At 39.9% G+C, this 14608-nt stretch overlaps 1 protein-coding gene across 1 annotated transcript in view; it reads right to left on the reverse strand.

Moving 5' to 3' along the window:
* The window catches only part of PIEZO2 (piezo type mechanosensitive ion channel component 2), a 287153-nt gene that overhangs the window by 127062 nt on the left and 145483 nt on the right, over positions 1–14608 (reverse strand). The window contains exon 5 of the mRNA XM_063396709.1: positions 4205–4367. Coding sequence (XP_063252779.1) covers positions 4205–4367 — 163 coding nt within the window. The remainder of the gene's footprint in view (positions 1–4204; positions 4368–14608) is intronic.

Below are 14608 nucleotides of genomic sequence, written 5' to 3' on the forward strand. Positions count from 1 at the left end.
GCCTGTCACTGTTCAGAAGGACAGAGCTGGGGAACCAAGCATTTTACTGTTTCTGTGTGCCAGGGGACACAGCACCCGAGAGACAGATAAGTAATAGACCTGAGGACACAAACCAAATTCGTGGCCAAAGTGAGAACCATGCTGGTCCTCCTGATTCCAGCCCAGTATCTTGACTCCAGGCCAAGCTCTCCTCACATTCTTCTCTAACTTCAGTTTAGTTTTTTAAAAAATCCTCTATTCCCGAATTTCTTTTTCCCTTTTGAGATTCCCAAACAAATCTCCTACTTCTGCAGAAAAGGGGATGGGTGGAAGTTTTGGGATCAACCTTGCCTCAGATTATGAGACAAAGTAAGGACCTAATGGTCCTACTTGCTTTCTAGGACATCATGCATGAGCAACAAACTCCCATGGGCAAGGTAGCAAGTGCCTCAGGAGGAAGTTGCATTGAAGACTACAACAGGGTTTTTTTCAACTAAGATCAACACTTCTTCTTAAATTGTGCAATTGCAGAAGGATTTTCCTTCCTGCCATTGTCACTTTAAAACATTAAGCAATTCATCCACAGTCTCAAGAAAAGGCTACTTCCTTTCTAATGCCTATCAGACTGTATATACTGTATCTGCATTTTGGCACATAAACCACCATCTGCTCCAAATCAACTATGTCGTACTTTCAGCTGCAGCTGGGAGTTAACTGTTGTTTCTTATTTTCTTCCACCTTTCACACCTTGTGACTGGCATTGTGCTTTTCGGCATTTGCAACCCGGGCCTGTCTCCAGCTGAATTCACCTGCTTTAAATTTTCTGAGCCCTAATAAAAAGGCCTGCAGACACGTTTGCTCCAAGTGTGCAACCATTTAGGAGTGGTAATGAGTTGGACTGCAGCCTGGTATCTGGCAGACCTTCCTACTCCATGACTCACTGTTAATTAAAACCACACTCTGCTTATTCCTGGGATAGTGTTACTTACAAATAATTGGGAGTCTCACTGCCTTAGAGCCTCCTCCCCCAGTTCTGCTCTGTAGAATAAACTTTTCTGATGGAGATCTGCTTCCCTTAAAGTTGGATGCAGTGTAATGGAGAAAGACATCCATTTTTCAACCAATCCTTGTTGTTCTTAATTTGGATTCTGATACTTTTTCTTGTTTTTCAATTGCATCTCAACCCACAAGCAATCTGATCCATCATGGCTGGTTTCTCGAGGCTATTGCCAGGCCAAAATACAGCACACAACCTGCTGCTCAACTGGAGGCATTTTTACAGTCTGTCCATACATCAACTGAAATGTGATGGGCTCACACAGACCTTTGAAAAGGTCATTTTTAGCAGTATTGACCAATTATTTAACAGGTTTTCCTATACAGAAATGTTGGAAGAGGCAAATATATTAACCTTTCTTTTTTAATTAAGCCTATTTTGATAGTATTTCACTCTCCCACAAAGCAGAGAGATCAGAGAATCACTCAATGTAAACAATTTAATGCAAGAAGGTAAAGCTGCAAGACACTGCTTTGGATTGTAAGTGCTGATTTCTTGATTTATAGAACAATCTACTGCCTAGGCATCTATCAGCCTGAAAAGTTACCTCTCTAAAGGCTCTGCTAAGGCTGTTTAAACCAGCTGATGCATTGCTAACAAAATCTCCTACCACCAATGTCTAAGGACTGGTGGCAGGAACTCTCAGCAGCAGCTCTTCAGTTCTAGAAGTGGCCACAGGACTAACAAACCCAGGACTATTTCCCTTGGAGGTACAGTACCAAGTTCAGCATTTTTCCTGAAGTGTCTTTTTGCAGGACAGCTGTTGCTGCAACTCAGTTTGTGTTTTCTAACTCAATGGAGTTACAGCATCAGTAACAAGCTGCACCAATGCAGAACCACAGCCAGCTCATGCAGAATTCAAAGAACTGGTCACTGATTGAATCTTCCCTTTTCCAGTGTACTCTACCAAGAAAGATTTGAAAATTACATGGAACCTACACAGTTTGTACTCATTTTAGACCATGCCAACATTCTCCCATTTTCAGACACTAGTGGCCTGATCTGCATATGCATTAGGTTCCTTGCACTCAGTCCTGCCAAATGCATATTCCTAGCAGATTCAGCTGCTTCTGCCTCCTCCTCCTAACTAGCAGAAATGGTTCCAGGATGTTATGTGCAGACACCTAGAAAGAGAAAACTGAAGTTTGGAAAAATGTGTTCAATAGGTATTTGATTTTCCATTCTCTATTTCATTGAATCTTTAAAAAGCTAGCAGATTACTCTGATGCAGATTCATCATTTTGGCTGTGAAGGGTAGAATTCCTTAAAGTATTTGGGATGCCCTCACATAACAGAAAATATCCCTTTTTTAAAAAAACGCCTGTGATAGAGGTTTGGGTGCCACTAAATCTAAACACAGCTGCTATGCTCACAAAATATTCTGCAATACATGCAGTTTAAAGAACGTAAATAATATTCACTGGGATTTGATGTGAAGAAGAAAAACATATTTACACATATTTCTGTTTGCCCAGTATTCATATTTCTCTGCAGTCAGAGTTTTCTTCTCTCCCTTCTTCTTCCCTTTGGAATCCTCGTGCCTTTGCATTGAGGTATCCCGTCCAGAACCAGCTCGATATAAAGCTACACTCTGTGCTATGCAATTAATGTTTTCTAGCTCAATTTTCTCCTTGCATTGGAGGTAAATTACTATTGAACCCTGCCTGGAAGCCAGCACTCATCCTCCCTGGGACACTGAGCTCCCTTTGACCCAGACTGCAGTCTCAGGCTCACCTCTGAACCAAAGAAAAAGGGAATATCTAAACATCATCATCTGGTTTCAGAGGAAACAAACTATGCCCATCTTTCTGATCTACCATCACATTATTCCTGTTTTGTGCTTGTGAATACTTTCTTTTGAGAAGATCAAGAGCACTAAGGAAGTCTGTTGGAGCTCACTTTGGTAAAATAAAACTCATTTAAGAGGAGAGCTGAACACAAACCATGCTAATAAGCCACACTTCTTTCCTTTTCTGGGTACAGCCCAAGGTTCTAGCCTGCTGCAAAATCCATTTTGCACAGCTTCAACGATAAAGCAGATTTAAGGCTGATAAAACCAAGTTCCAGGAGACACAAAGCTTTGCATAAGCACATCAGACCAAACCCTACATACCCTCCAAAGTGCAGTTAAAATGTTGCAACCTTCAGGCAATTCTCAGCTGCCAGGAAAGCCCATAAGAATTCCAACTGTAACTGAGTATAAAGCACAGTTCTGATATTGATCTTTCATGTGCTAGAAACTTGACCAGCTTCTGGCACTGCCACAATCCGGAGAACCTGGCAACATGCAGAGAGGCCTCTTTTTACTCTACATAGTGGCACCAAAATGGGCAACTGATCCCCCTAAGTATTTCCCTGACTTCAAAGTTCAATTTCTATTTGAAATGAGCAAGCTGAAATTGTCTCCCCTAAAAATGGTATTTTGAGAGTAAAGAAAAAATATTCCACCCATATGTAAAAGAAGACAGAAAACGAGCCCCAAGCCATGCTAGACAGTCTGATAAAAAACATGTTAAGATTAAGAATTTTTCTGCACCCTGGCCTGAATTCCCACTGTGGCTTTTTATATTATAAAATTGTTTTCCTCTTCTGTGGATTTTTCTGCATTCAGTATCTCTCCTACTCTTCTCTCCACCAATAAAAGACACAGCAAACACATCAACACTTCCAGCTAAATAATTCTCCCAAATCATTCTCAATTTTACTCAGTATGAACAAAGTTTTAGATAACTCCTTCCATGAACTTAATACACAGTCTCTCTTGCATTCTTTAAGAGTAATTTTGGATGATCACTCAGATGCTGCTATTATGCTTGCATTACAAATTCAGAAACAGGGATGCTATGTAAGAAACTGAGCACTGTATGTGGCAGAACATCCTTGTCAGATTTAGCCAGCAGCTCAGGTGAAGAACGATTTGTGATGGACTGTCGTGATTGTTTCTTAACTCAAAATTATTTGAAAAATCCTGTAGCATATCTACCACCTTTCATATTCTCCTTTGTTTTCTCAACATAATAACTTTAGATTTTTCCACTTTAAAACCAATCATTTAATTTCCTGAAAGAAAGTTTACTTCTTAACATAGCCAGCCCTCATGAAACCATTTCAGAACACAGGAATGTCAAGGCTCACTGAAAGCCATAGAGATAGAAACGTATTTGATACCATTTCCTCATTTTCAAACTGCACGTTGCACTGTGCGGCATCCTCGGTCACCGGCTTCTGAAGCATGTTGCGGCACACGAGCCATACTGTCAGGCTGGCAATGAACATCCCAATATCTGGTACAAATAGTCTGATCACGTTCCCAGCATCTGCTCCCTTCACGCTGTGTGGGATGAAAAAAACAACAGCAAAAAGAAAAACAAAGAAATATTTGTTACTTCTAATGACATTTGCAACTGGAACAGAAAGCAAGCTCAAGGCAAAGAAAAAGACCCAACCCCCCAGTAATAAGAAATCTTTGCAATATGGGAAATATGAAGATGATCAAGGAACTCAAGACAGATATTTTTGCTCCTCGGAAGTACAGATTATTTCCTGGGGGCTTGCACACTCATATTTTAGTGATACTTAGCATTTTGATTAACCCAATTCTGAATCAGTTTTTTTGAGAGCAATACAGGAATAACCTCCAAATTAAACAAGCAAAATTTCAACTGAGTACCTAGAAGATCCACCTGTATGAAGCACAATCCTTTTACTAGCATTCCTTGCAAAGACAACGACATCCAGGTCCACCAAGGATGAGGATGTCCACCCTTAAGTGTGCCCTTATCCTTCTTCCTGGCACACAGAGGAATAACCAGAAAGTCTTTAATATTTTAACATATTTTATTACATTAATGGTTAATACATTTTATTCAATAGACTACCTTAATACCTTTTAGGGTATTTAAGTACAAATCCCTGCCAAGGAAGCCTTTCTTCTCCTCTGAAAGATCTGTAAGGCATGATGATTTTTATGCAGGAAAAAAATTGCACTGTTTCATTCTGCAGATTTAATTGTACTTGTACTAGGAAACAGCACTTTCTGGATTTGGATGTGGTGTCTGAATTTCATTCACTGTTAAAAAGAAGAGCCTGGATTTAGGTTTGGTGGCACAACAAATAGTTTATTACGCCGCTGAATACCCATATTAAACCCTCAACTATTAATGAGAGGACATAATCATAATTATTTGAAAGTGTGAAGTTAAGGCATTTTAAATGTGCAGCTCCAATTTTATTTTTTTATAGGGCTCTATGTCTGTAATCAGTTCTGAGGACAGATGAGGCATCTGTATAGTTCCCTGGGCATAAGTGAGTGCACTAGGTCTTCACAGCCTGAACTGGTAGAAAACCTAATACATTGTTTTATAGATGCAAAGGAAGAGGTCATCTCTGGCCTTTCCTCATCACGGCTTTGAAGCCCAAAAGAAGCTGTTTGTGAAGGAGTTACCTGCAACTGCTGTGATTAAATGCAGGCCTGGAGTACCAGAAAAGTCTCTAATGTGATTACAATACAACCACTGTGGAGAACTGTGTGGGTCTGCTCATACGCCCACAATCAAATCCAACATTTCCATCACTGCTGCTGACCCAGCTTTTCCACTGATGTGTATCTTGCAAAATAACATCTGCTCAAAGTGGGAATAAGGTAAGTGATCAGAAAGCTGGCTTTAATGGTTGTTTCAACAGCTTAACCCTGAATGGTCATGCACTGTATGGCAGCTAAGTAGTTTGAAATATTTTGCTAATGACTTTCAGTTGTCCTGAAACAGAGAAAAAAATTAAGTAATCAAAAGGCTTGCAAAAGAGTTAGATGGTAAAGTTCTTGCTGGACTACTTGCTTGTTTCTTGTGCCACTGGTACTAGCACAGCATTCTGTAGAGTCAACTGGCCTATGAGAGCATCGCCACTCTGGTTAACACTACAAAAAATCGAGGCTTGACGTGAGCCCCCCATTCATTTTGGGGTATTGTGGCTCTTAATGTCACTGAAGATTAGGCCCAGGCTGCACCTCGGCAGGAAAAGACAAAAAGTACATGTTTAATGAATCTTTTTCCCAACAACAGTGTACACGGGTTTCATAATAATGTTAATGAATTTTTTTCAATAATCATGATCATTGTGCTGAAACAGGCCTCTTAAGGTGGTTTTACTAAATATCTGGTGGGAAAAAAATCCTGAATTCTTGATTCTGAAAATTTCACTTAAGTATTTTTTCAAAAGAATTGAAATACACACTCAATCCAAAATTAATTCGTGTAAAAACAGTAGAAAATGTGCTAGGCTCATGTTGAAAAATGAGTCAGATTACTTCTACATAACACTTCTGTAAGTGTTTTGGTTTTTTTTACACAGATCTGGAAACTTAATTAATTGAAAATAAAAAAATTAATTTTGCATCACTTCTGAAGTCCTTTAGATTCAACTACTCATATGTGTACAAATTAAAAAGTGGCAGCCTTCAAGTACCAGCGCTTCTTAGTCACACCAGGTTCTCCTTCCTCACATTGTACTCCCATGGAGCCACGCTGGGTGTTCCTTCACATATCCCTCTCCTCAGACCAAGGGGAGACCCCTGCAGGAGCCCTACCCCTGGTGCAGCTCACATCTTTCCAAACCAAGTGCTTCTGATCGTCTTCAAAATAAATCATTGAGTGTGTTGTTGTCAGAGATGTAACACACAGCTCAGGCTAGCAACAGAGAGCCTGAACGCTGATACCTAACCACGGAGCAGGGAAAAATTCTGCACATGAATAGTTTATTCACCAAAACCAGTTGCAAATATATGCTGTCCCCATCTCCCCATGAAAAGGAAAACAAATTGACCTCGGTGTGATAATTAAAAAGGAAACAAAAGATCACTTGAAAGTAGAGAAATGCATATTCTCCTGTAAAGCAGAATAATAAACTGCTTCATTCAACCCCAAGTAATTTGCTTCCCACTTTTTCACAGCAAAAGCTAAAACAAAAATCAGTTATTCCCACTTGTTATCTCTGGCAATACAAAAAAGAATGGCAAATACTGTGATCATTCCACAAACATTTCTCACTTTATTTGTGCATTCACACATGGTCATATTTTGCATTTGATAACAGTCTATACATTGTGCTCTTTCCTCCAAAAAAGGCTTTCAAACTACAAAGTTAAACAGAAGAACAGGAAACCTATTCAGATCTCCTGCAACAACAGCTTTTTTTCTAATCCCTGCAAGAACCTCATGGTGTTCAATGAACTGGTCAAAGCCTTTGATCTACAGCTGGTACAGAATAATTAAACTAAATAATTTACCTACAGGGCAGATTTAGTGGTAGTAGATACCAGAGACTGAAGCTTATAACTCAGCCACAAACATATTCTACAGTGTAATTACAGTGAAGGACAGCTTTAGTTTTTCCTTCTTTCTTACAGGATGCAGAAGAAAACAGCATGAACACACACACACACACAGACAATGGATTAGGGGTTCAAAATGGTATTTTACTTTCTCTTGACCAAATAAATCAAATTGCACACAATTTTTAAGAGAAGGCACTACTAGTTAGGTCAGAAGGGACCCTACAGTTAAGGTTGCAACTATTCCCCTGTAACAAAAATAACTTTTGCAGGACAAAAGGAATTTCATTGACTTATCTATTAATATGTGAAATTCTTTTATCATTTCAACAGACTCCTAATGTGGCAGTTTTCTCATCAGACAATGTGTTCCCCTGCTGATTTCAGCTGAATCCTTTAAATGTACTACTTTACAAAGGGATCGTCAGTATTTTCTACATATACAGAATTTTTCTAAGACAGTGTGACTCTGGTCTATTCCTGAATTTCTCTGCTGCTCATGAAACTAAGCAAAATTTCCTTTTTCTGCATTGAGAATACTTAGATGTGGACACACATATTAAAACCATTCTCGTACTTCATGGACAGACACTGGTAATCAAACAAAAATATAAAAATATAAATGCCAGCATAATGAAACATTACATTCCTGTTTGTAGAAATTAGCATTTCAGTTTTCTTAAAATAAAATTTTCACTTTTTGCCTTGCTAGAATAATTGCTACTCACAAATTAAAATCCTTCATCTCCTACTGAATGTACAAAGTTTTGGTGAACAGTGAAATGTTAATACTGCTACATTTGGCCTGACTTCATTTCTTTAGAATGGCAGACACTCTAACTTGCTCTTTATTTCAGATTTACAGAATACAACCAGAAAGGCAGCAGAACTATTAGAACTGCAATGGTTTCAATTTAAAGAAAGTAAAATATATAGTGATACACATGTGAGACACTGCATAATGTAGAAAATAGTCCACATATAAAATGAATGCCAACAGTCTTCAACTTAAAATATTTACTATTTTGTTACAAATAAGCAAAAATGGGAAAAAAGGACCAGTCTTTCCTAAACAGAACTAAAATTAATTCAGCATCAGCAATGTATCACAATGTTAAGCATATGTTTGACAATAAATAAGATAATGCTTCCACATTAAAGAATTGTAAAAAGCTTGATTTTATATTGGATACTGGGTAAACAAAGTATTTTAAAGGTTATATTATTGCAGTTTTAAAAAGTTAACAAAAGTCATATTCATGCATACAACATCTTTCCATACATGCACACATTTTTCCTCTTTTCCCCTCAGGGGTTTTCTATAGCATCTCTTTACTTTCTAATTAATTTAATAAAACAAAAAAGGTAACACTGTATTAACAGTTAGCAAGTGATAAACTAAGGAAGAGATGCATAGATGCTAATAATTTCCATTCGTCTCTTTGGTGACTGTGAAACATCTGATATTTCTAATTGGATCTAATATTTCAGGGTAATTAATGCACTGCTGGAGATGCTTGCAGCTGAATTCCCACAGGCTTCATCTGCAACTGTAATCATTTTGTTTGGAAGTAAAACAGACCCAAGAATCACAAGCATGGACCCCTGGAAACACGGACTGGCAGTATTTCACAGGTGCTACACAGTACTGTGAATGATTCAGTCGTTTATCACTAATATCCTCTCTGATCCAAACACAGTGGAAACTTCGAGGGTGCCAAAGGCCATTAACCAGATGGCCTTAGAGATGTGCCTGCTGATCTTTGCTGTTGGAAGAGGGTGTTGGGCATGGTTGCAGCTAGAAGCTAGTTAAAGAGGCTCCTTACCCTCTCTCAGTTTGAAATAAGGATGAAATGTCTGGTCCCATACTTACTCTGCTGGGAAACTCCCACTTTACTTATCTGAGTCTGAGGATTGCAGACCTGGTCTGAGGCACAACCAGCACTTCAGTGAACATAGGATGTTCACAGTCTATATTCATGGTGGCATGCGTGTCCCTGCTGGCTTGAAAGACAAGTTTTTTATTATGTTGGTTCACATGGCAACCTTGCCACCGCATTCAGGGTAAACCTGTGCCATGGGTAAAGTTTAAAAGCTACTGAGCACTGTCTGTTCTTAGTCCTTTCCTTGCCCATCAACAAATTGAAAATAAATAATATCACAAAAACAAAATACGAACTTGGAAATATTAATACCCACAGTGCTGTGCATGCTCACTCTCTCTCCTGCACTGCCTTAATATGATGGTCCCTTCAGCTCATGCAGAGCATGGCATGAGTTTTACCCAAAATACCTGAAATTGCATTTTCAGAGAATATTGGTTGTGCAAAGTAAATGTGTGGGAGGAAGAGGGAAGCAAAAATGCATAGAAAACTACTTATAAAAATATTTAGCATGCACTGACCTACCCAACATACAAGTTCAAAGGGCTCCTGAATGATTTGCAAAATCTAAATCACTGCTTACCAACTATGTCTGCATGGACTCAAAAACCAAAAGTACACTTTGCTTTTTCAGGAAAGATACCTTGCAATGAAGAACACACTCTGTATTGCAAAAGTGCTTAACCACATATTAACCAAACATTTGCTCTCCAAACACCGCTATGCAGAGAGAGTGAGCAGCTATTTGAAACTAAATGTACATTGCCAAGATTTTGGTGCCTCGTTGCTTGCATAAAACATTCAACATTAAGAAATTATGAATATGTGCAATGAGTAAAACATTGGTTTGTGGCAATTTTTCTCTTTCTAAATCACCCATTGTTTCTTTTTGTTTGTTGATCTTCTAATAAAGGGCAAAGTCCAGCTTGCCCAGGGCAGGACACGGAAGATTTAAACTTCAGCAGGGATTTTCAGCTATCACTTTAGCGAAGCACTCAGCTGCACTACTGCCAGACTCGTGTCACCACAACATTCAGCTCACTTTGCCTGTGTCCCACAGCTCCAAATGTGGAGCAGGATTCCTGCTGCACAGCCAGGAGGAAGTGAACGACATCCTCCCGCACCCGCGGCGCTGTGCGCACCAGCCCCACAGCAGCAGTGGAAATGACAACTCCATCCGCTACACAAATTATTTCAGGTCAAGATGGGAATGTGATCTGAGATGCAGGCAGAGCCAAAGTGAGCAGAAGAGACCTGAGGACACCTCAGCTATAAGTGAATTTTGGTCTTCACTCTTCAAATAAACTCTCTGTTTCAACTTTGAACACTTATCACAGAGGCTTCCCACTTACGCACTCAGTGTGTAAGGATTTAGCTTAAGCACTAATTCAGTATTCATTGATCTCTGCAAAACATTCCCAGTTAAATTTGTCCCTAATACTCATAAATATTTTGTAACTGGCAGGAAAGTGTTTACATAAAGGCATACAGATATCCATATGTTCCACAACAGTCCTGACTAAAAGTAAGTGCTGACAGTCTGAAGCAGGCTGACATGCCGTGATTATTTCAAAACATATTTTCTCCCTCTGTCTGCAGTTTTCATGCTCTAGTTGGACCATGAACAGATCATCACTTCAAACTACTTTTCATTTCATTCTGTTGCCAGCATATAACATAATCACAGAAAATAAAAGACACATCTAGATTTTCCAGTCAGCTGCAGATGAGGAGGGAATAGTATTTCCCTCAATTAAAGCAACCAACATTTTAAATTACTGTCATTTCACAAATCCAAATTATCTCCAATACAGAGGGAAAGCACACAACTACCAGTGGTTCAATCTGAAGTGCCCACTGCACTTCAGTGTTTGCATAGGAGACCCTTCTGTCCCACAAGTCCCATTCCTAATTTAAAACCATCTGAATGACTGTTTGATGGGATGGGACCATTCACCCTCAATTCTTCCATATGAAATGGCTCCCAGTCTACCCTGCCTGCTCTGGACATGTCCATCTTTCTCTTCACAGCATCAAGCATGACAGGACAGAAAGCAACATCTAACCTTTCTCATCAACACGTGTCTGAAAATCCCAGTGGTAGAGAGGCTAGAGCACATGGACATAGCTGGAAGCAGGCTCCAGCCATCAGAGACATGTCTACAATATCTCCCCTCACCTCCCTACTGATTTCCATTAAAACTGGCCAAAGCAAACATCCTGATTCATCCCAGGTGCACTTTGTTCAACTCTACAGTGTCAATCAAAAAAGCAGTGGAGTAGAAATCAGTGGCAAACTAAACCTGCCAATGCCATTTGATGCTTCTAATTTTTCAGTAAATGGAGCCTATAACACAATCTCTGTGTGGCAAACACCCCACATCCACGTGGAAGGGGAGAGGACTAGTCCTTGCACTGCTTGATGCCATCTGCTCAATGTAGGGATGTGTGACCACCAAAGACCTTTCTCAGGTGAGGGGGGCAACTGTAGTAGTGTTTTACCAGTGTGGGAGGCTCTTACCTGTCTCAGCATTGGAAAACCCAGGATTGCTCAGATCCAGACTGGGCAAAGGGGAGCTGAAGTGAAATGCTCCGTGTTGGCTGGGTGCCAGGTGTGAGCACGCTGCAGCAGGCTGCTCAGACCAGCACACAGTGTGCTCCTGCCCCAAGGCAGCCACAGGCTCCCTTCTGTTTCACGTGCCAGTCACTGTTCGGAGATCTCACTTGATTTACTCATGAACAAAACCCAACAAAAACAAAATAAAACACAAAGCCAAACTGTTAAGCATGCATCCTAGAGAGGTTTTTGGATACTAATTGCAATGCTGATTGCTCTCCAGATTAAAAACAAAGACTGGCTCACATTCTGCTGCTGGTGGCTTTACCACTGTACTGCTCCCAGCTACCACTGTACTGCAGGAGGCTGGGCTGTGCCAAGAAAAACACCGACAACAGTCTCACAACTCAAGTGCTCAAACAGCACAGGCCATAAAATATCTTCTATCAGATGTTCCTTTTTCTTTGAATCCCTAGGTTAAATGGCATGAGAAAAGTTAGCTGAAATTAATTTAGCTGAAGAGAAAATAAGAGCAAGGGGTGGTAGGAAACGAGCAACCTGAAAACTGAACACAAATGGTTGGATAAATAATATTCATCCTGAATGGAGACGACTTCTACGAGGGCCTTATGCCAATGCTGAGGCAGCCCAGACCATCAGATCAATACGACACAATTTCAGGTTTTAGAGGCACAAGGATTCTACACGGAAATTATCTGAGCACAGAGAAATTTTCTCCTCACTTGCAATTAGCAATGAGAACCTCTCTAAGGTACCAATCAGTAATGATGAAACCTCAGGCAAAGACTGCTCTGTTATCATTTCCTTCCTTCTATTCCATGATACTTCTTTACTTGTCAGCATCTCTTAGTCTGCATTGACATGGGTTTACTTTTCTTTTTGCTAAGTACCTAGACTACTGTAGCATGCTGTTAGAAATGACATAGTAATAATCACACATTTTCAGCTTTTGCTTTTAAAGTGGTAGAAATTAATCATTTTCTTGTTAAATTATTAAAAATAACCCTGTTCTACTTCATACTTCATTTCCCTTTAATCTCATTGGGTTGCTGACTGCACATATGCTGCTGTTGTTAGCCAAAAGTAAATTTACCTCCATCCCTGAGACTCATGGTTTCTTATTTTTTAGGTCTCCCTTGTTTTATCTAAGGCTCACCTGGGCACCTTATTAAGCCCTTTTGTTTGTTTAACCACTAGTGTAACATAAAAAAGATTACAAGCTGCCATCATGTGATTTGGGAACTCTCCAGCCATAAATGTGCAGCCAATATAACACCCCTGTGGTAGAGGCTGGCAAAGAAGTATCAGAATGAAAACAGGCACACTGTGCTCTGCTAACATTTGCTAGATTGATTGACCACCATGCACAGTTCTGTCTTGAAAATCTAAGTCTCCAAATAAAATAGAAAAGAACAGCTCAGTTAGAGGGGTCCTACAGTGATTTTCTTGTCCAGCTTCTTGACCACTTTAGGGCTAGCCAAAAGTTAAAGCATCTTATTAAATGAATTGTCCCGATGTCTCTGGCTGACAAGGCCAAAATCCTCAGACACTCCTCACAGGACATGCCTTCCAGCCTTTCCACCAGCTTTGTTGCCCTCTCCCAGAAAAGGACTTCAGCATCCTTCTTAAATTGTGGGGCCTGCAACTGTACATAGTGCTCAAGGTGAGGCTGCACCCACACTGCATACAGGGGGAAATATTGGGTGCACCACAGTCTCTCTCTTTTCTGAAACCACAGATCTTAATTATTGTCATCTTCTTGCCATAGACTACAATGAGCTCTACCCTAAAATAGTCCATTTACTTATTTGGTTTCAGACCTCTGGCTGATCATAGTAACAAGAGGAATCACTCTCTTTCTGCTCAGAGAAACTCAATATTCTGAAAACATGCACAAAACTGAAGCTGCAAAGTTAGAGCTTATACTATTCCCAATGACTGAGGAATGGGAATGGCATAAAAAGGCTCCCTGCCTCATTCTGTTGAAACTGTGCTTCTGGAGATCACCAACATTACCAGAGGAAGTCTTAGAGTGGAGATGGGAGCATTTGTGGTTGAAGGCCTAGTCTATAAGCATGATTTTGCAAAGGAATGAAGCAGTATTTGTGTTATTTCTGATTCAGCAACTGCTCTCCAGAGGTCCTCTCCAAGAACCTTCATCTGGAATTCAGCCTTGAACAAAGCTGATACAACATGTAAAAAAATCACAATGATATTGTGATTGACAAAGTTGTATCTTGACTCACACGGATTCCTAGAGCAGTCTCCAAAAAAACAAGTCATAACAGAAATAACAAAATAAGATTGACTAAGAGGATGTTTCAGAGACTTCATTAAAAATTAATAGAGTTTTTTGTCTTTCAAAGTTTTATCATCTCTCAGACAGCAAAGAGAAGGATAAAGTTCTTTGCTCATTCATTTTGTCATGGAAAAGAGAGCCAGATGATCAGCTGATACCAATTATAAATTATTGGTCAAGATTACAGAAGGAAATGAAATATGGGGGCCGACTGATCCAATTTCTAGCAGCACTGAACTGCAGCAGATGTGAGCATCGAGCCCTGCAACTCTTTCCTCCCACACGTCTTTTTCTCCTCTGAATGGCAGCTCATGAAGGGAAAACTTGGCTTTTCAGTAAGTTCCCGTAATTCATCTAGGTTCCACAACAGCACATATTCCTTTGAGTTCTGACAGTGTGCAGAGACCACAAAAGTCCCCAGTGAACTCGGGGTGTTAACCTCCATTCCACTTTTCTCATCATATGCATATGAATATTTACTGGC

This window comes from Prinia subflava, chromosome 1 (assembly GCF_021018805.1).
Source record: "Prinia subflava isolate CZ2003 ecotype Zambia chromosome 1, Cam_Psub_1.2, whole genome shotgun sequence".
Lineage (NCBI taxonomy): Eukaryota > Metazoa > Chordata > Aves > Passeriformes > Cisticolidae > Prinia > Prinia subflava.